General features: G+C 34.4%; 3 protein-coding genes across 7 annotated transcripts; 2 read left to right on the top strand and 1 right to left on the bottom strand.

Moving 5' to 3' along the window:
• Positions 1–163: 163 nt before the first annotated feature.
• On the bottom strand, positions 164–6,596 carry LOC142536982 (chromatin assembly factor 1 subunit FAS1). The gene is given in 14 exon segments (XM_075642497.1): positions 164–373; positions 375–481; positions 579–624; positions 808–945; positions 1,098–1,511; positions 1,858–1,995; positions 2,065–2,146; positions 2,962–3,276; positions 3,370–3,737; positions 4,005–4,203; positions 4,276–4,423; positions 5,122–5,203; positions 5,205–5,222; positions 5,748–6,596. Coding segments are annotated over 14 exon segments (2,610 nt in total). The 5' UTR covers positions 6,243–6,596; the 3' UTR covers positions 164–313.
• Positions 6,597–8,866: 2,270 nt separating this feature from the next.
• Positions 8,867–14,960, top strand: LOC142536992 (phosphoglycolate phosphatase 1A, chloroplastic-like). Its single transcript, XM_075642508.1, has 11 exons — positions 8,867–9,204; positions 10,970–11,037; positions 11,393–11,485; positions 11,568–11,639; positions 12,068–12,139; positions 12,251–12,310; positions 12,930–12,982; positions 13,479–13,576; positions 14,120–14,219; positions 14,513–14,616; positions 14,699–14,960. Exons 1-11 carry the CDS (start codon positions 8,907–8,909, stop codon positions 14,803–14,805), a joined length of 1,125 nt encoding a protein of 374 aa, XP_075498623.1. The 5' UTR covers positions 8,867–8,906; the 3' UTR covers positions 14,806–14,960.
• Positions 14,961–16,548: 1,588 nt separating this feature from the next.
• On the top strand, positions 16,549–20,879 carry LOC142536954 (ycf20-like protein). 5 transcript variants are annotated; one of them, XM_075642465.1, is made up of 4 exons: positions 16,549–16,768; positions 16,903–16,989; positions 19,955–20,078; positions 20,320–20,879. In XM_075642465.1, the coding sequence occupies exons 2-4, from the start codon at positions 16,959–16,961 to the stop codon at positions 20,747–20,749; spliced, it is 585 nt and encodes a 194-aa protein (XP_075498580.1). In that variant the 5' UTR covers positions 16,549–16,768; positions 16,903–16,958; the 3' UTR covers positions 20,750–20,879. The 5 variants fall into 5 exon arrangements, with proteins under 5 accessions (XP_075498580.1, XP_075498561.1, XP_075498588.1 ...); XM_075642446.1 differs by having other exon boundaries at positions 19,917–20,078; XM_075642473.1 differs by having other exon boundaries at positions 16,550–16,768; positions 20,323–20,879.
• The last annotated feature ends 92 nt before the right edge of the window (positions 20,880–20,971 follow it).

Below are 20,971 nucleotides of genomic sequence, written 5' to 3'. Positions count from 1 at the left end.
ATCTCCTCAGATATATTTGTCATTTTTTTAAATAAATAATTGACCGAAATTATTTTACAAATTTCCACACCAAGAATAGATTTATTGTGGGGAAAAGATCAAAGAAATATTATTTTGCTAAGTTTAAACCGGGCGTTTACACATATTATGACGAACAACTTGGAAACATCCATCCTAGCACATGTATTTTCTCAGAGCCTTTAATAAGAGTGCATTCTTTTGCCATTTCATCACAACATATCATCAAAAAAACACAGCTCGTCTGCCAAAACTAGCAAAAGATGAAGTACTAATAAACTACACATGCAATGCATTAATCAGTCTCACGTGAGTCATTATGTGGTCGAATAAGGGCTGGAGCTGGTTTTTGAGATGCTGGCGGGAGAGGTCTCGTTCAAGTTCAGAGTTTTTATAGATGGAGGCAGGCATCTTTTTGAGAAGAATGTAGCAATGCTTGTTTTCTTCTCACAGCTCTTGTTATCTGTAATAACGAGGAAAAAAATTGCTAGAAATGAGTATAAACTAAATTATACCGAGCTAATATGATAGAAAAGAAAGGTAGGTACTTATTTTCATACCTGGTGATATTGAGAGGCCGAGTTTGCTCAAAGTATCTTTCTTGACCTGAATCACATGAAATATGCAGCTCAACATCATCTCTCATATAAAATAACTGGAGCATGATTAATCTTATCGCTGCTCCATTTCATATAAATCAGTGAAATACATCCATACTGAACAGATAACAAAAGTTAAAAACCAACAAACTTCACCTACAGGATGTTGAGACGGAAAAAAAAAATTCACCTGCCAACGGTTGTCAGAGAACTCTGCTATTTCTCGCACTTTATTCCGTAATAGTGACTTTCTGGCCGTGGGAAATTTCATGTGCAGTGACTCCACTATCTTTCCAATACTATATGGGCATGACTGAATGCTGAGAATCTGTAAATTTTAAACAAGAAAACAACGTAAATGCAATACCATAACATTTCAAATGCACAAGGTAAATTGTAAGTTTGGACAAGTCATTTACAGGAAGGATGTTGCTTGCTTAAATCAAAAGGCATATACAAAACAGGCTAGTTATAACTTACCATCTGAGGCAAGTCCGCGTCTTGCAAAGCGACACCTGTTCCAAGAGGAGTGGTAATACTTGACTTGTTAGAAGAAGTTTCCAAATCCTTGGCTACCGCATCGCTCTCACTTGTTATACATATACTCGGGAGTCCAGGCATAGGACGAACAGAAAGAGCTTGCAAGCACATTCGTTCAAGCTTCTCTACACAAGTAAGTTCTTCACCTGAGAATAAAACTGTCTTTTCGTGCATAAGATTTGATATGATCAAAGGCTGGTTCTTTTTAAGTGCATGCTCAGTCAAATTATTCAGATACTTCTGCTGCTGAAGCATGGTAATGAAATCTTCACACTGAACTGGCTGTTCAGAACTAGGCACATTCCTTGCTTCCTCATAGTATTCATCAGAGTTCATTTCATCGTCATACATTCCCTATGTTAGGACAAGGAAATAATGTATAGTTAACAAATTTATGTATCCATAAAATTGGAGAGAGGATTACTTCTACCCCAGCTTCTCTACAACACTGATTTCCAAATCTGAAAAATATCTCTTTCTAATATCATTCACGATGCTTCATAATATCATAACTACACAGAAACACAGGTTCACATTACATGTATGTGTATACAAAAGCATTCAGGAGAAATTCCTAGGAAAGTAGGAGTAATTTCTTATGTTCGAGCTACTTGAGATTCATGAATCATGAAATGTATTAAAAAATACAGGAGAAATTATGTAAATTTAGTAAGACGTCATGAAATGTCACATGAAGTACCTCATTTTCTGATAGATATCCATCAGGAACAAAAAATCCATCTTCGCTTTCATCATCATCATCACCCTTTACTCGTGCTTCCAGGCTTTCATCTTCATCATCCTTGTCACAATCTGATAGGCTTTCACCAGGTTCATCCTGTGCAATCAAACTTTCAGCTCTGCACGACTTTATGATAATGACCATATTATAGTAGGGATAGAATACCTCTTCCCACTCCTCGTCACTGTCAACCTCATAGTCTATATCTGGATCCTTTGCAAAAGGAGTGCATGCTCCAACAATTTGACTGGGAAATAGATGCGCATCATGAGGACAACATTATCAATTTAAATTAAATATATTTGGGGTAATGCTCAATGAATGTGTGTTATACTACCCGTGAAAGTCAAATAGTACATCAATGGCAATAAAGATGCAGAAAATTAGAAATTAATTGAATGCTCAAAGAAAATTTGGTAAAAACAAAGTATGAAAAATGGGTACACCAAACTTAAAGAGCACAAATCCCATTTCATTCAAATGACTCTCATGCCAAAACTGTCAAGTATGAAAAATGGGTACACCAAACTCTCATTCAAATGGTAAAAACAAAGTATGAAAAATGGGTACACCAAACTTAAAGAGCACAAATCCCACTTCATTCAAATGACTCTCATGCCAAAACTGTCAAGTATTGGATAGCAGGTCCAACACCTAGTCTCAAACCGTCCCCTACATGTCACTTAGAATCTTATCCATTAATCAATTTTAAAAACAATGGAGCCCATCAAAGACACGAATGATAGTCAAGTCCAGGCCCAAGAAAATTCTTTCACCACAGTTACCTAGGAACTGAGGAATTTCATAATAAAAAACAAATACACAGTTTAATGACTCAGACAAGATGAAAAAGGATGGTGATACATGACAAAGCAAGAATCCAGTTTACCATTACATTCACAAACTGAAATATCTTGCTCTCAAAACTTTAACAATCGAAGTATCCTCCAAAATGGTAATTAGAGGTTGCAAAGTCACAGGTGCAGATGTCACAAGTCAAGAAAAAATACATACGGCAACTATAAAATGGTGTGCAGGATATTATTCAACGACATGACTCACCTTTTCCTGGGCCAAACACCATAAAAAGCAGGCCTGTGACTTTTATCAAACTGCAACAACTTTATAGTTCGAATCCGCTTCTGTCCAACGGGGGGGTTATCTGTGTTTATTTCAGACAATCCTCCAGAAACACTGGAGTCACCCCATCCATCGACAAACTTCTCTATGTTGTCCTCGTCACAAGTCAGTTCTTTGCTTGTAGTAAGCTTAAGCTCTTTGACCACTTGTGTCTTAGGTTTCTGGCGAATGCCCCAATGGACCTTCCTGTTTGAATTGGTCGAACGCCTCATGAGGCACCAAGAGTTCAAATGCAATCTGAAACAGTTACATAAATCTTAAACTTTAAAAAAATCAGAGGTTATCCTACATGATATCCACATGAAAAGAGGAATGAAAGGAGTCTCCTACTTCCATATATCTTCTTCCTCAATTCCACCATTTTGGGATAAAACAGAGTCCATTGCAAGAGTAGCTGATTGAGACTTCCTCTCCATCATGCTCGAGGACGACTCAGATGTGGTTGTATTGTTTGTAGAACTGTCATTTTGAGGAGTGGAATCGGTTTTGTTCCTTTTAAGGAAACGTTCCATCAGTGATGCTTGTTTCTGTACAGAGAGTTGCTTTCTCAAATCAGCTTCTTCCCTTTCCTTACGTTTCTTATTTTTCTCTGCTTCCTCTTGCTGCTTTTTTAAATGTTTCTGCATTTCAGATTCATCTTTTTCACGTTGCCTCTCCTCCTTTTCTGCCTCATCATGCAACCGCTTCAGCTCCTTTTCCTGCCAGGACATGGAGGTTACAAACAAGATACATGAAACAGACACTTATAAGATAAATTGGATACACAAGAAAGGGAATTCATTTGACTCTAAAGCCACACAAATAGAATATCCCCATTCACGTTTTTAAATATGCATACCTAGATATTTAAAAGATGCTATATGTAATATCAATTGTTTCTTTTGCAGTTACAATGAATGCACATAAAGTTAAAGCACATACTTCAAACATAAGAACGAAAATGAGAGGTTGTGATGATAGCATACACTTTGCAACTTTTCCTTCTGAAGCTTGCGATCCATCTTCTTTCTCTCTTTCTCCATTTCCTTTTTGCTTCTCTCCATTTGCTTGATTAACAGTTTTTCTTGGCTTTCCATCTTCTTTCTCTCTTTCTCCATTTCTTTTTTGCTTCTCTCCATTTGCTTGATTAACAGTTTTTCGTCTCTCTTGGCTTCCTTTTCAACCCTTTACCATTAAAATACTGATTAAGCGTATGGCTTGTAACATCGTACAAAAAACCATACCTGGTATACATACATTTCACAACCAGTTTTCTGAGACATGTTCTCCATTAATGACAAAATGTCTGCCTCGTTTAACACTTTAGCAAGTCTCTCTGAAGCTTTCAACATCTCCTGCAGATGGTCCTGACGGGCCTCTGGCTTTTCGAGCAGACTTATCATAGCTGAGACATACCAAAATTATTTAGTAACAGCAGCGTGAGCAAAGATCTATGAGACCTACTAAGATGAATCATCAAATAAAGCACCAAAGTTTACAACTATAAAATAAAATTATAGGACAAAAAATGACAAACTAGAATGGCAATGCAATTAAATCCAATTAAACAATGGGAAAAGTTCCAAGAAAGGAGAATTGCACTAGTAAGATTACACAGAACATGCGGCCATACAAGAATTCTAGTGTACTAAATGATTCGTGTCATGAAAAACAACATTATGAATTGTGAACCCTTGAAGTGTAATATGAGACATATCACTTTGCTTCTAATTGAACAGATTTATCATTATCATGATGTGCCATTGATTTTTCTTCGAGGAACCAGGCGCACGACATTTTTAAACTCAAAATTCAATTGATCTTGTAGCTTTCTAAAATATTAAAATTCAACAGAACTGTACAGTCTTGAAATTATTCTGAGCGAAATAAATGCACTTACCAGAAATAGTTTATAATTCATAATTTATTAGGTTGACAATTATACACATACATATACCACTTTCATTACTTATCAAATTTCTGTTTATGTTTCCTATTTCAAAAGGAGAGTCACAGACACAAACTTGTAATAGATTACTCACATTCATATAGTTCAACACTGAAACATAAAAATATAGTTATAATAGGCGTTTAAGAAATTACCCAAAACAGCTGTAATCCTCTCCTGTATCTTTTTCCGGCAAGTGCGGCGAACTTTCAGAGACGAGCGTGCCGATTTTGGCATGCAATTTCAAATCTCTTATCTACGACATGAAAACAATATTCAATAAACTAACACTAGTCCGAAGATATGGAACACCAAGAGCCAGATAATGCATTGCAATAAGAAAGTAGTGACATCAAAACAAAGATTAGCTGACATTTTAACATAAATATACATCCCAAGTTGAGTAAAATTTGAATACATTGCAAATATAAACTAATGCGTACACATAAGACTTGTACGGAAAGATAAGATCATGTAATTTAATATTTATTAATTCATTAAAAGCCTAAAAGGTCATACATTCTATGCGCCAACAATACCAGATTCAAAGCAAGCAAAAATGTGATTGGGCATTATTTAAGAGACGCAAAACAAAGAAAAACGGGTACATGCCACTCGATTCGATCTATCTGACAAAGTTTATGTACATCAATAAACCATGAATTCTGTAAATCACCCATAAAAATGGCAAACCAACATAAATTAACAAATCCCTACATACAAATCCAGTATACAATTTATAACATAGCATCAGAGGTAGTTAATTTGTTGAAATTTGTACCTCCCAACACCAAAGAGCACAATCAGCATCATTCTCCAAGACATCCGCATCTGCATCCGTGACTCCATAGCATAACCTCTGGCCAATTAAAAGCACAATACTCTTCACACTAGCCTTCGTAACACTGTCGGTATTTCCAATTTTTTCAACAACTTTATCGAAAACCTCATCCACAAGCTTGGACAGAGGAAGATCACTCTCTTCCAGCGCACATGCAATCACACGATTCAACGCCGCAGAAGAACTCCCAGATTTATCCACATTTTCCAGCAGAGGCACCCTGTTTTGGAGTACTAAATTTTTACCAAATCTAACTAGACTGTTGGTTTCCTCTCGCAGAGCGTCGATCTTTGCCTGCTTTTCCTCCGGATTTTCTAGACAAGAAAGTGGAGCCACCCTCTTCCTCTTCAAAACCACCTTCTTATGATTGGAAACGTCGATTTTTGTCTTTCCCGCGTTCGGGCCGTCGATTACCACGGGTGAACACTCCTCCATTTTTGCATGCAATCACTGAAATAAACGAAACCCACTTCACAAAACCGCCCTAATCGACTGAAATGGTTCAAAAATTGGAGATTTTCAGGATAACCAAATGGCAAAAAAATTACTCGCTGTCAATTTGCTGATATCTGGAAAGTAACAAAAATTGGCGAATTATGGGATTTCATACGAAATGAGACGAAAAGACGGGATGAACAAAACCCTCTTTTTTCTTCTCCTGCCATTTTACTTGCACCGATTAAAAGATTATGTTAATTCGTAATATTTTTATGAATCCCGCCACATAGAGTCAAAAAATGGCTCCAATTGATAGCAAATTTTGGGAATTGGCGCTTAAAATTGCATACATTTGTCCGCCACTCTACGACATTACATTATTCAAATTCACATTAGACGAATATCTTAACGGGTCGGGTTCCAGCCTGATCCGAGTCGGTCGGTTTCGGAACGTAAACTTTTCAGGTTCCAAGGTATCCAAGGTTCTATGATTTATAGACCGATTTCGGTCCATGTTTGAATAAAAATTTTATTGATAAACGATTTTTTTATTCAATCTTTTGAATGAAAATAATACTATTAATCATAAAAATAAAATAATTAAATATTGATATTTACAATTGAACATTTAAAATTTATCACGATTTATTAAAATATGTTTTAAATACTTTGAATCTTCGTTGGAGCTTGAGCTCTGAAAATAATGATTCGGAACAACACTTAAACTTTGAACGATTAGGATATCTCTTGCAGTTGTCGTTAACATTGGATAAAGTTGATAATTTATTTTGCATTAATAAAACATCGGATTAGTAGCCTCAATATATTGTCTACAATAAATTTTGATTTTATTGTAATTTATTGTTGTCATCGATTTTTTTTGAACTCTTGTCGTTTCAAATTTTGAAATAAGTTGAGTACTCCACATTTGCTTTTCTATGTCGTCCTCTTATCCTATCACGCACTCTGTTCACTAGCATACAAATGAAAAATTATTTGAGATATGCATGATTGACTTCTTTTTATCGTCAATATTCTTCCAAATAAATTTAGCATAATATTCAAAAAACATGATTAACTCATTTTGACTTTGAATATGATCGAGTAATGTTGTTAATCCATGAACAATTGAGCTATTATAAAAAGGTTGACAACATTTCGTAACAAATTTAACGATATTTTTTCGAGAAATTTATTTTATAATTGTAAAAACTTTATCACTTGAAAGATTAATTTGTTATTTGGTTGGTTATCTATCGAATGGTTGTAGAGTATCGAGATCAAGTTTATGTATCTCGACTAAATATTTTTTCAAAGTATCGGTACCACCGGAACAACCACCCGTTTCATAAGAATATTTGGTTTTGTAAATTTTAAATATGACAAAAGAGTTGTTCGCATGTTGTTTTCAATATCGAAGTGATCAAAAACTTTGCTTCGTTTTGCACGGGCTGTCGTCGCGCTCGTTGCCATCGTGTTGCTTGATCAGACAGACGATGATTCCCTACATATTTGTTGAGAAGTTCCGTGATTTTTTCATCCTCATGACCATGTTAGACTTCATCAAAGTCGGGGATGAAGCCAAAATGTTTACCAAAGTTGATGATTTATTAACATCCACCACCACCACGATTTGAAGACGACATTATTGGAATTCAAATTATTTATATGAGTAAATTGTGAAATAGTAAGTAAATAATAATAAAGAGAATATTGAGCGTAGATAAAAAATATTTCAAAATTTATTGAATATATGTTGAAAAATTATAGCAAATAGAAAAAATTGATCGTGAAGAATTGTAGAGTCAAGAAAATATTGTTTTGTGAAAATGTTATAAAAATAGTCTTGTATTTACAGTTGATTTGTGGGAAAAAAAATTAAATGTTTGCAATTTGACTCCCAAAATCGAGGGTCAGATTGCAATTAAACGAGCTTTTATTTATTTAGTTAAAATTTTTCGGTTCCGATATGGTTCTGGACCGGATCCGATAAAGGGCCAGATCCAGAACTGGTTCAATCCATTGGGAAGTGGATTGAAGACGGTTTCGAGTCATGTTCATTCATATTGGTTCTGGTTCTGGGCTTAACAGACCGGTTTAAGTCCTATTCCCGTCGAACGGCTCATTAAAGCATGTCTAATTGAATTGAACCTAGAAAAATTTGGGTGTTTAAATGAGAAGATGAAGCAAAATCCACAAAAGAGTTGGGTTTGATGAGAATTTGAAAAGTCGAATATCTGAAATCTATATTTATTTTATATAAACATATGTTTTTTATAATGAAATAAATTTTCATAAAAAATTTATTCCATAAAAAAGTACAACAAAAAGTAAAACTCTAGCTTGCAAAATTATTTTGAGTAGGTCTTTTGTGAGACGGTCTCGCGAATATTTATATGTGAAACGGGTCAATCCTACCGATATTTACAATAAAAAGTAATACTTTTAGCCTAAAAAGTAATATTTTTTCATGGATGACTCAAATAAGAGATTATCTCACAAAATAAGATCCGTGAGATCGTCTCACACAAATTTTTGTCGATTATTTTACACTTTTATAGGATAAAACAAGCGCAATGCCAACCATACAAAGTAAGCCCAACCCAAATATTAATTAAACAAAATTCAAAATCCAACCATAAACAACAGCCATCGAAAGAAATGCTGACTGCCAGATTGTCATCTGCTGTAGCAGCATCCGCATCTTCTTACTCCACTCTGCTCCTGAATCCTCGTAACGGAGCAAATCTTCCCGGGAGAACCACTTCCATCGCGAACCCATTATTCTATAATTCCCTAAGACCCATAATCGAATGGACTTTTGGCAGTAAAGTTCGTTCAATAAAGAAAATGAATGCATCTGTTTCAAGAATTGCGAGTCCTCGTGCTTCTGCTCAGCAGCTGAAAGACCCTGATCAGCTCGTTAACTCTGTTGAGACATTCATATTCGATTGTGATGGTAACTGTTTCTTCTTTCATCGGTGATCATTTTCCATGTTTCTGAGTTCTGATATTAATGTTGGACTATTTCCGGGAATTTTTTCCCCTCATTATTGGTGAATAAACTGTTCGAGAATATGCTTGAACTAGTGTATGTAACTGGACTTTTGAAGTTCAAGTGAGCTTCAATGTTCCTGTCACGGGATTTAAGCAAATTGAGAAAATCATTCTTCCCCGGGCCATGTTCAACCCATTATGATTTCTCAGTACAGGATTTTCATCAAATTGTCTAATCTATGCACCGAACATGAAACTTATCTCTTGTCACATCGTTCTACGGAATGCAGTAATCGAGCAACTGTGGGATTTGTATAGTAATTCAAATCATTTATTCGATATTTACATTTCTTATTTATTTTATGATCTTTGTTTTAAGATTTGTTATCATGTAAATTATATATGTCATTATGTGTTGTATGTTAATTACTATAATACTTAGTTAATATGAATTTCAAAGGAATCAATAAAAAATTAAGATATATACTAACTTAAATAGAATTTTTTCATTTTTATTTATTTATTTTTATTTATTTTTTTATGGAGTTTATGTTAACTACTTCAAATAGTCAAATCAAGAAGCACGGACATACATAACATAGAAATCACACTTGGAAATGGTGGACAATTAGTTAGAGCAGCAGGTGCCGTAGCGAAACTGATTGCAAAAGAAGGGAAATCAGCCACATTAAAATTACCTTCTGGGGAAATCCGTTTGATATCCAAAAACTGCTCAGCAACAGTCGGACAAGTGAGGAATGTTGGGGCGAACCAGAAAAGTTTAGGTAGAGTCGGATTCAAGCGTTGGTTAGGTAAGTGTCCTGTAGTAAGATGAGTAGTTATGAACCCCGTAGACCATCCCATTGGTTAGTAACTAATTATTAAATCGAAAACTAAATTTATTTACTAAATTAATTGATTAATTTATCAAATAAATTATTTAAATTGACAGAATTAATTATTCAAATAAAATAAATTAATATTTGAATTACTAAAGTATTTTAATCAAATTAATTACATAAATTATTTAAATGTGAGTTTAACGTATTGATATTTTAATAAATATGTAAATAAATATTTAGTGGAATAAAATAATTGTTGTAAATTAAAATAGAAGTGAATATATCAAGAATATTTTTAATTTTTTTTCGAGTTGAGTTTGGAGTAGACTATGAGTTTTACATTTGATGCTGAGATTGCAATATTTTGATGCAAAACCTGAGCTAAAATGAAGTTGGGGGACGGAGATGGCTTTAGCATTGGCGCTAGTCTGGCGCAGGACTGAAGCTGCTCCAACCGTGCATAGAGAATAGTGTCTGTCGAGGAGCTAGTTTGGTGTGCTTCGGTTTGATAGACCCTTATTGGCAGACAATTTGTTTTCTTTCCTGCTCTTTTTTCTTATAAATAAATGTTTTGCCAGAATTATATTGTGAAAAGTCTTGAATAAAAGGACACGCATGACATATACAGACATACAGTGCAAGATTCAGAGACTGGTTTCCAAATCTTCCAACTGCATCTTCTTTGTAAACAAAATTTTCTCTTCAACATAATAAAGCGAGTCGAAACAAATGACAATCTAAATGGATGCAATATGTTTAGTTGAAAAATCTAGTGTTTCACACTTTATTGATCAAAGTCATTCTCGTTCAAACTCTATAAAATCGTCTGAAGAATTCAGTTTCTATCATTATCCTGCCAATACATTGCTGCTTAATACTTTCCAGGGGTCATATGGAAGGGAGATAAATTGATCGATGGAGTCCCAGAAACTCTTGACATGCTTCGATCAAAGGTTAGCACTTTAGTACTTTTCAGGACTCTCTTATACATTACGGTGCTTCATGCTAGCAGTCTGTTGCCCACTGCTACAGTGGTGGAGTCACGGACATGATATGAGGGGAAAAAGGAAAATCAATTTTTTGTTATTAATTTGGGGGTGGGACAAATCCATTATATTTCTTCTTATAGGAAAAGGAATGTACATTTTTTTTATATTAAAGTTCCGAGAATGGGCAATCTGCCACTGCAGTACTGCCTTATCATGCTAGCTACAGATGTTGTATAGCACATAATCTTTAGCTCATAGTACCAATTCATTGATGCTTCTTCTTTAGATAATGTTTAGATTTGAATGCATCTTCATGTAGGGGAAAAGATTGGTTTTTGTCACCAACAACTCAACAAAATCTAGGAAGCAGTATGGGAAAAAGTTTGAAACACTTGGTCTCGACGTCAAGGAGGTGGATAAATAGTCATTTTTTATGCATTTCTCGTACTATTGAGAAAAAGGCAGTTTGTCTATTTGGCTTTTGATGTTTTCAGGAAGAAATCTTTGCATCATCCTTTGCCGCTGCTGCGTACTTAAAATCGATTGATTTCCCCAAAGATAAAAAGGTAAGAAATGGAGTATCCTTAAAAAACCATTCCGTAACTGAGATGCTAATCATACTTGTTTTGTTAAAAAATCTGTTTCATTTACCTCCATATAATATGTATGAAAATTTTATGTAAACAGCTAGTTATCCCCATGGTTTCCCTGGTTCTTAAGTTAATTTTCTTTCGATCATCATAATAGCTGATACATGCACTGCACATGGCTTTTTATTAACTTAAGGGACTTTATCTAAGACCTGTATGGTTCTCAATATTCTGCACTATTAACCTTGGTACCATGTAATACCAATTATGAGTTTTTCTCGAAAACAGTTTAAGAGTTTTACTCTTACAATGTCATGTCTGCAAACTTGAGAATGGGTATAGAGGCATGTAAATCATGGGATGTGAATAACTGACGACTAGTTTTAATTCTGTCATACCTCAAGGTTTATGTTGTTGGTGAGGATGGCATCTTGAAGGAGCTTGAGTTGGCTGGGTTTCAATATATTGGTGGGCCAGTATGTATTAGATTCTCAATTATTTTCATTCCACTCGAAATATACAAAACTTTCTATTCCTTCTTGATTATCCCATCAAGCTCGACAATGATGTAACTTTTAATCTTGCAGGGAGATGGCGAAAAAAAGATTGAACTAAAACCAGGTTTTTTGATGGAACATGATGAAAATGTATGCATTCATCGTCTTATGCTTCTAAATCAAATCAAATGGCTATTCGATAGAAAAAAGACAATGTGGAAAAAATTTGTTATTGGTGGAATGTGGTGATCTAAATTCTGTGTAGTTAGGATTGAATTGTTCGCTGTGGGATAAAATTTTTGAAAGACATTTTGTGGGAAAAATAGAGGTATATGGTGGTAATTGATCCCATAGCCCAACAATGACTTCATGTGGGTGAACGGCTCTGACCAGTTTACTGTTAGGATTTTTCTTCACACACACACACACATATACACTCATTTATATGTTTTTATTTTCTAGGATTCCAAAGAGCGGGCAAATAATTCACATATATATACACTCATTTATATGTTTTTATTTTCTAGGATTTCAAAGATCGAGCAAATAATTCTACCAGATACTTTGTAATCTTTATATGATAGAGTTGAAGTTTTCTTCTTTGACAGCTGTTTTCACCACACGTAAATTGTGTGTCCCCAAGTGTTCTAATATCTTTTGTATAAGCTTTGCATGTTTCTTACAGTAACAATCCTTTGAAGCATCACCTTATAAACTATTGCAATGAAAGTAGTCAACTCACATTAAAATATCATGATTTATCGATCAGGTTGGGGCTGTTGTGGTTGGATTTGATCGTTATTTCAACTATTACAAAATCCAGTAAGTTTCCTGACAAGGTCTTTCTTCCTTTTTTTAAGTGAGATGCATGGTTTCACCTTATAGTTTTTAAACTGGAGACGACAACAACTAGAAATGGGTTGAAAATTTTTAATGGTGGAAGATTATTTATTTTCCTTTCTTGAGATTGAAATTATTATATTCCTTCGCATCCCTTGATGTTTCCAAAGTTTATTCACCGTTACTGCCATTCAAGTTATGGCAAAATGGTAACATCAACTGGGAAGAAAATAATAAATTCCTACTATTTGCCAGTTCAACTATTCAAAAATTTTGAATACTCAAATATACTTAATTGTATCATTCTCCCTCTCCTTCAGTGATGTAGAGGAACATTAAGTAAAGACTTCACTGACATCAGCAAACAATATTGAGTAAAGGAGGGGAAGGAGTAAAATTTCCAAGAATTATATATGCATAAACTTGAGTCACTCGGTTAACCATAGAAGTATGATTTGTTTTAATTTCATTTATGAAGGTATGCAACTTTGTGCATCCGTGAAAACCCTGGCTGTCTTTTCATTGCTACCAATCGTGATGCCGTCACACATCTTACAGATGCTCAAGAATGGGCAGGTTACTATATTCTGATTATTTCAGTTTGAAGTAGTGATGTTCGTTTTAAAGATATTTTACACAAGTCCGTGTCTGTTTGAAAACGATTGCCGTGTTATTTTTAAAAAGTTAGCTCTTTTGGTGACAATATATGAATATGAAGCAGAAAAATCGGAGGTTCTCTCTGATAATATTGAAACATGTACGTCCAAATTGATCTAACCAGCAAGTTTGTAACATTTTTGCAAGTTCACATTTTGGCAAAGTTACCAGGGCCTTGAAGACTAAGTTGACTGCATCGGAAATGAATTAACACACGTAATTATTGTCAATTGTCTGGAGATGTGAAAATTTTAATCACTAGGTGTGATAACTGTTACTCATGACATCACGAGAATGAACTACATTGCAAACCACTACTGTACTGTGTAAATCAGGAAATCAATTTATTCAAGGTGCTTACAAGTCCGTATGAATGAAATGCATCTATTACTTTGTAACTTACATATTAAATATGTCTCTCCATGGTTACAAGATGCCTACCTCGTTTTTGCTTGTTATCAGGTGGTGGTTCAATGGTAGGTGCTGTGCGTGGATCCACTCAGCGCGAGCCACTTGTTGTTGGAAAGCCTTCAACTTTCATGATGGACTATTTATCAAATGAGTATGTTGCCTGAAGGTTTCATTACCCACCCTTAACTCCGTAGATAAAGGATTAGACTCATGAATCGGGGAAAGAGGGGATGGGATTTGGGGAGGGGAGGAGATTCAATAAATTCTGAAACACAAAACTGATTAAGGGTGGGTTCATTACCCACCCTTAACTCCATATTTTGTTTGAGGACGCACCCTCCAACACAAGCTTTAAAGTAATACGAAATTTTCAGTTCATGTCATGTATATGTATTTAGACGGTTGACTAGATTCTAACAGAATTTCTTATCCCAAATTACATAGATTCGGCATTACAAAGTCCCAGATATGCATGGTTGGAGATAGGCTAGATACTGATATTCTTTTCGGACAAAACGGTGGTTGCAGAACACTTCTTGTCCTGTCAGGTATGTGATCCAAATGAACTTGCATTTCAGTGTCTAAACTTATCCACCATACCACATTTAAGATTTCTGATTTTACTTTTAGGTGTGACAACCCTGTCAATGCTACAAAATCCTGAGAACTCAATACAGCCTGATTTTTATACAAACAAGATTTCAGACTTCCTATCTCTCAAGGCTGCAACCGTATGAGAGCGATTATTTAGCGCGACAGTGCCATTCTTCGTTCTAGATGTATCATTACAAACGTTTAAAATTTCTTCATTTACAGAAGGTAAAGAGCTGGTGAATTCGGAAATGCCGTGCCATCCTAGCAACAAAATAAAATTCTCTACATTTTACTTTTACTCACAGGGTTATTAATCTCAATTAATTTAGTGTGTACTTATAAAAATACTAATTTTCTTAAACTCAAAAGTCCGATAATAATTGGATTTTAGCATTATTTTTAGTCGTTAATTTCAATAAGCATAGATAATTTAACGTTTTTATAAATTGAAAGAAAATGAAAAAACTCTTAATATACCTTTCCTTGTATTCTCTTCTATAGTAGTGAAAGAGCAAAATTGTGACTCCAGCTGCATTAAAGAAAAATAAAATTATTTATCGTGTTCTTCTATTTCATACCTCATATAATATTTTAATAATCATAGTATAACTTGGAAAAAATTGTTTCTGGTCCTATATATTTCTCTTTGTGATTTTATTCGAATTTCAATTTTAGTCATTTATTTATCTTTGTTTTTTGAAAGCAAATTTAGTTTTTTTTTCCAATGTGACACTGACATGAAACTAATATTGTGCTAATATGAAGTTGTCATTTGTAATGTCACATCCGTCGATAAAAAGTGACTAAAATTATGAAAAATTATAAGATACAAAAATAAATATGAAATTTTATAACATGTAAGGCTAAAATAAAAAAAAACATGATCAAAAAATCAATTTTTCCTATAACTTATTTGATGCGATCCTGATGAAATGAGTGAGCAGGGTCGGGTGCTTCACCGGATCTGCTATCAAAATGATGAAGGAAATAAGAGCAATGTAGATATCTGAACCAGAAGCTTCTTCCCCGGGCGGAGAGGATTTCCTGGACTCAAGAAGGTAACCACGTGAATGGGCGCCGGAGGGGTGTCTGACGTGGCCACTCCGATGCTTAAGTCAGTGAATGATTCAAGTCAGGAACCAATGTAACCAAGTGATGGTTGTGATATTGGTGTGAATGAATGAATGTAAATGTAAAGAGAGAACCTGGTATTTATAGTAGGAGAAGTAATGATGACCTCGTTCTCCGTGCTACCTACTAATTATAGTAGGATGGCTGAGCACACCCTATATTCTGACATGTCAAATTTCATACTGGTCACATCCAGCCCATCTGATTTTGTCAACTCATTGGCCTGATGTCAGAGATGGGACAGTCGCCCACATCCTATTCTGCTAGTATACTCGAGTGCGGTGCTCATATCGAGGTGGCCCGGGTAGAAATTTCCCGGGAGTTTGAACGAGAGCCCGGACGTCCAGTGGCCCGGGGAGGAGACGTCACGGGCATTCACCAGCCCGGCTTCTGATGAACCCTTCCTGCCGACTTGTCTTGATTCTGGCCATCCATCCAGTATCATGGGTCGTCCATGCCCCGTGCTCAAGAATCGTCCATGACTCGGACACAATCCGGGCTATCCCGAGGGTATCATTATATATATATATATATATATATATATATATATATATATATATATTAATCAAACGATAAAAAATCTTAAAACTCTTAATTATAATACATAATTTTCTATTTTTACGCAAATTACACCACTTCAAAAAATACAATACAATATTTTAAAAAATATTATACGTAAAAAATTACACAGCATAAAAAAAAATTACACAAACAAAAACTAAAGAAATTAGTAAAAGAGAGGATTGAAATTCACGAGAGTCCGAGGAAAGCTGATAAAAAGAATTTCGATAAAGCGTGCGACCAACAAAACGCGACGTTAGGGACCCTGTACTGTACAGTTTGTGGACCGTGTTTCGTCTGCGGCTTGTCAGGCACAATTCAAGAAATAGGATCCCACAGCTCAAAGAATCTCTCTTCTTTTTCTTTGCTTTTTCCCTCTGCATAGAGTTTTGGATCTCACTGCAATTCTTGCTGGTGGGTTTTGGATTCTGAATTCTATTACTTTTTCCTTCTTTTGTTACTCAATCGAAACATTAAGTTGTGTACGAGCATCATTGCTTTGAAATGTGTTCACCTTGGGATTTTGTTCCTATTTGTGCATTTTGCAGGAATCTTTTTCATCTGGCGGAGTTTCCCTTTCTTTCTTTTACTAAGCGTGGAATTTATGTGTAGCTGCTGTTATAATCGAATTGCTGGTAATTTTATTGTTTTTGAAGTATGGATGCTTATTCTCTTAGATGATTCCAAGGTCGTGTAATTTTGTAGGTAGCCCTTGTATTCGAATTTTAGTTGATGTGATACATTGACAATTCAGCATATGGAGGGAGGCATACTTGGTAAAATCAAAGATTTAGAATAGTGCATAATTAATTCAAGAACCAAAATGATTTCTGAAAATGTTTGAAAGAGGGCACTTTTCTTTGTAGCTTTGAGAAGAATGTATGGTTAAGAATATAAGTAGTAAATAACAGACAAATAATTTGACACCAGCACTTAAAGTGGATAGTGTGTGTAGTTTTTACTACGTGGTTAGTTAGTTACTTCAACATTGGTTTGCTTTGTCATGTTTCTGATTAACTGCTCATGATTGACCACGAGCAGTTCGTGTGCCCCAAGTGCGGCGGCGATGCTGGGGGGGGGGGGGGGGGGGTGCGTAAAAGTAAAAATATACAAGCCCCAAAACCTTCAGAAGCACATTACGCCAAATTCTGCATGTCTTCACAAACTATCAATTTTCAATGCGCGCGCGTAGGATATCAATTTTTTTTCTTTCAATTGAAACTGTTATTATTGAAACAATTACTATTATTAGTGTGATGAAAATGGGAATGAATGTTTAGTTTCTATTAGATAAAAATGTTGTTCTATGGTGATAAAATTTCAGTTAACTAAATATTTTATGTACTATTTGTTGAGTTTTCTTTTGTCGATCAACTTTTTGCTTGAAATTGAATGCTTAAGTTTAATATCCATTTGCTCACTATGCACTCGATCTAAGGTGCCAATTGGGAAATCATTTTTAAGTCGTTTAAATTTCAGAGAAGGATTGTTGATATAATGTTTATTATTATTATTATTATTTATTTTAAAGTTTAATGTTATTGGTTTTCTGATTTTTAATATCCCTTTTTTTTTGCTAGAAATAGATCGTGTAATAAGAGCTTGAGATTTCTTATATTAAAGGTGACTTATTGAAATGATTAACGTAGGCACAGTAATTACGTATTGTTACGAGAACGTCGTCGAGGAAGGACAAAAATTCCCAGAAATCATCACTTGAAAAATGAAAGAATTAAAGATTACAAAATCAAAAAATTCCCAGAAATCATCACTTGAAAAATGAAAGAATTAAAGATTACAAAATCGAGCTCCATGCATTAATGCCAAAAAATACACAAATTTATAGAATTGTTAATGTAGGAAGCCTTATATCTAAAAATGAATTCTCGAAGAGGGTGGGGGAGGAAAGGAAATTGTTGTTTGTCTTCATATTGAATGCTAATGTTTGGATCCATTGCCTACCAACTGTTTAACTCAACGTCTTACCAGGAAAACCATATTATCATGTATGCTTTGCCTTATGCATTGCATCTTTGTTCTTCTTAATCTGATATTTATTTGATTTGTACGGTGTAGGCATAAGATGTCAACTCAAATTTGATTGCATGTTAATTTTCTAGGTTTCAATTATTTCAAGCTCTAGTTTTGGGTTATTTATTTAAAATTAACTACACGTTTATAGTACAAGTGGAATTTAGAAAGTCGGGATTCTTGATTTTTTTAAAAAAAATTAATTCTTTTTCTTAATATTTTATGGTATTTTAGTGCATGAATTACATTATATCAAACTTAATATATAGTTTTATATGGGATTGGAATGTAACCTTGGTGAACTTTTATGAATTACGCCTTTTATTGTTTTGTGCATCTTTTTCCTCTTTTGATTTTATTAATAAGATATCTCTTGCCATATATAATAATAACACATAATAATAACAAATGATTTATGAATGTATAATATTCTCATTTCATATAACTAATATTATTAGTTTTTAGTTACTATATAAGTGAAACTTTAAAAATTTATGAGTTTTGTATTACTCTATATAGAAATAATTTTGGATTTTTTAATATGTATAGATATAGATCACATAAGATTGATGTATTGTTGTATAATATGAATGATATGAAATGATTGTATAAAAGCTCATGACATGAATTCTATCAAAGGATTACACAAGCTATGAAAATGACAAATCTGATTAATTTCAAAGCATAGTATTTCTACACTGTTGATGTCACCTGCAAAGTTGCAAAAACCTGTAAATGGGATTGACAATTTTTTTGGTGATTATCACTGTAATTTTCTTCTATATAAAATTTGTACTATATTTTGCAAGTGATATGTTGACAAGATACATGAACAACTTGAATTATGATTTCACATTTTCTTCTCAATAATAAATGTTTACTAGATAATATGTATTCCATAATTTTAAAAAATCATATTACTAAATTTTATGTCCCATTTGTTTTGTATCGTACGATAAATAAATCGAATACTTAAAAATAAAAATAAATCATGCATATGCAACACATGATATCAATATATGTGCCACAGTTGCTACTACTTATAAAAGGATTTGGTTTTGTTATGTTGGTATTTGGGTTTCTCCTATTTCCTGGCAGTTTTACCTTTCGCGGCTCTAAGATGGTGCACACAAGATTTTTGAATTTTGTCACATAAATGTTTTGTTAATATTTTGGGTCTCCAGTTGCTCCTTGCACTCCAGGACTAAATAGTTCTTTTCCCAGTTATTGCTTATCACTTGGATGTAATATTTGGAGGTCTTTTTTTTTATAACGTGTGCTGGCCATCTTTAAAGAATGATAAATGCAGGTAAATAGCATTCATAATATTCACGGGTATCAGCAATATATGGTATAGGCCTGGTGATTTTACACTAATCACCTATACTTGTGTCTTGTCAATTTGAGGGGAAATTGAAAAAGAAATGTATTTTCATCAGTGTATTATTTTCTATTTTAGCTTACGTTGGCCTAGGTTCTATTTTCTCATAGGCCTTAGTTGTTGTCTATTTTGTAGTTTAAGGGCCTCCAGGATGGATGTTTTAATGTTGCAGTCTTTGTCTGTCATAGAGAAGGAACGCCCCGAAAGATCATACAAGTTTCTCAGACATTATCATGGTATTCAAGATTGTCTGTACGCACTGAATTTCTGTAGACAGACTTCAAAGCTTGATATTCCTTCTTATAGGAACAGGTGATTTCTGTACTAAATGGATTGTAATTATTTGAGATATCACTGATTATCCGGACATTTAAAATGTGATTAATTATCTACGTTGAGTTTTGTTGAAAGGTATGTGATTTATTTGGTCTTTTGAAATTATATAAAACAATATTTAGAGTATATTGTTGTTAAACATTGAGAATTGACTAGAAATTTCATGCCATTTGGGCTGTTTTTTGACATTTGTTCCGCAAAACGGTTCTTCATCAAGTAGACGCAGCTTAAAAATAGCATTTGCTTTAAACACCGATGGAATTGCAACTGATAACAACCAAGGTAACCTCAATGGAGACGACAACGTTCTTGGCGGAACTCGTTTGGGCAGGATAGTCAGTGCAGGTGGCAGGCAGCTATTGAGCAAGCTAAACTCAGCTCGCAAGAATTTTCCCATGAAGGTGTTTCTTCTGCTTCTGGGTTTCTACACTGCTAACGCCCTTGCTACTATTCTTGGTCAGACTGGTGACTGGGACGTACTGGTAGCAGGATTTATTGTCGCTGCCATCGAAGGTATTGGTATGCTAATGTACAGAAGAAAGCCTCTCCCTTCCGAAAGATTGCAGGCGGTGGTGGTGATGGTAAACTATTGGAAGGCCGGCGTTTGTTTAGGCTTGTTTGTCGATGCTTTTAAGTTAGGTAGTTGATTTTAAGCTTTTCTAGATTTCCTCGTTGTGAAACCATTTAGAAGCTTATTGCTAGCTAGAAATGGGGATATGTGAACGTGTAAACTTCTGTAACATTTCAAGAGTTCAGAAAATAAGATATTATTCTTCACTTAACTTTCTATTAGTTCCCAGGCATTTTCTTTTTTCTTTTGCATCAGCTTTCCGGCAACAGGATGAACTGCATTTCTAGCTCTGAAATCT

Source organism: Primulina tabacum, chromosome 1, assembly GCF_025594145.1.
Source record: "Primulina tabacum isolate GXHZ01 chromosome 1, ASM2559414v2, whole genome shotgun sequence".
Taxonomy (NCBI): Eukaryota; Viridiplantae; Streptophyta; class Magnoliopsida; order Lamiales; family Gesneriaceae; genus Primulina; species Primulina tabacum.
The sequence above is the reverse complement of the archived record's forward strand: the minus strand, read 5'-3'. Positions and strand labels throughout refer to the sequence as shown.

Coding starts and splice junctions, on each gene's coding strand:
- LOC142536992 (XM_075642508.1), top strand. CDS start 8,907: ATGCTGACTGCCAGATTGTCATCTGCTGTAGCAGCATCCGCATCTTCT. Junction 9,205..10,969: donor ATTCATATTCGATTGTGATG/GTAACTGTTTCT, acceptor AATACTTTCCAG/GGGTCATATGGAAGGGAGAT. Junction 11,038..11,392: donor TTGACATGCTTCGATCAAAG/GTTAGCACTTTA, acceptor ATCTTCATGTAG/GGGAAAAGATTGGTTTTTGT.
- LOC142536954 (XM_075642446.1), top strand. CDS start 19,918: ATGGATGTTTTAATGTTGCAGTCTTTGTCTGTCATAGAGAAGGAACGC. Junction 20,079..20,319: donor ATTCCTTCTTATAGGAACAG/GTGATTTCTGTA, acceptor TTCTTCATCAAG/TAGACGCAGCTTAAAAATAG.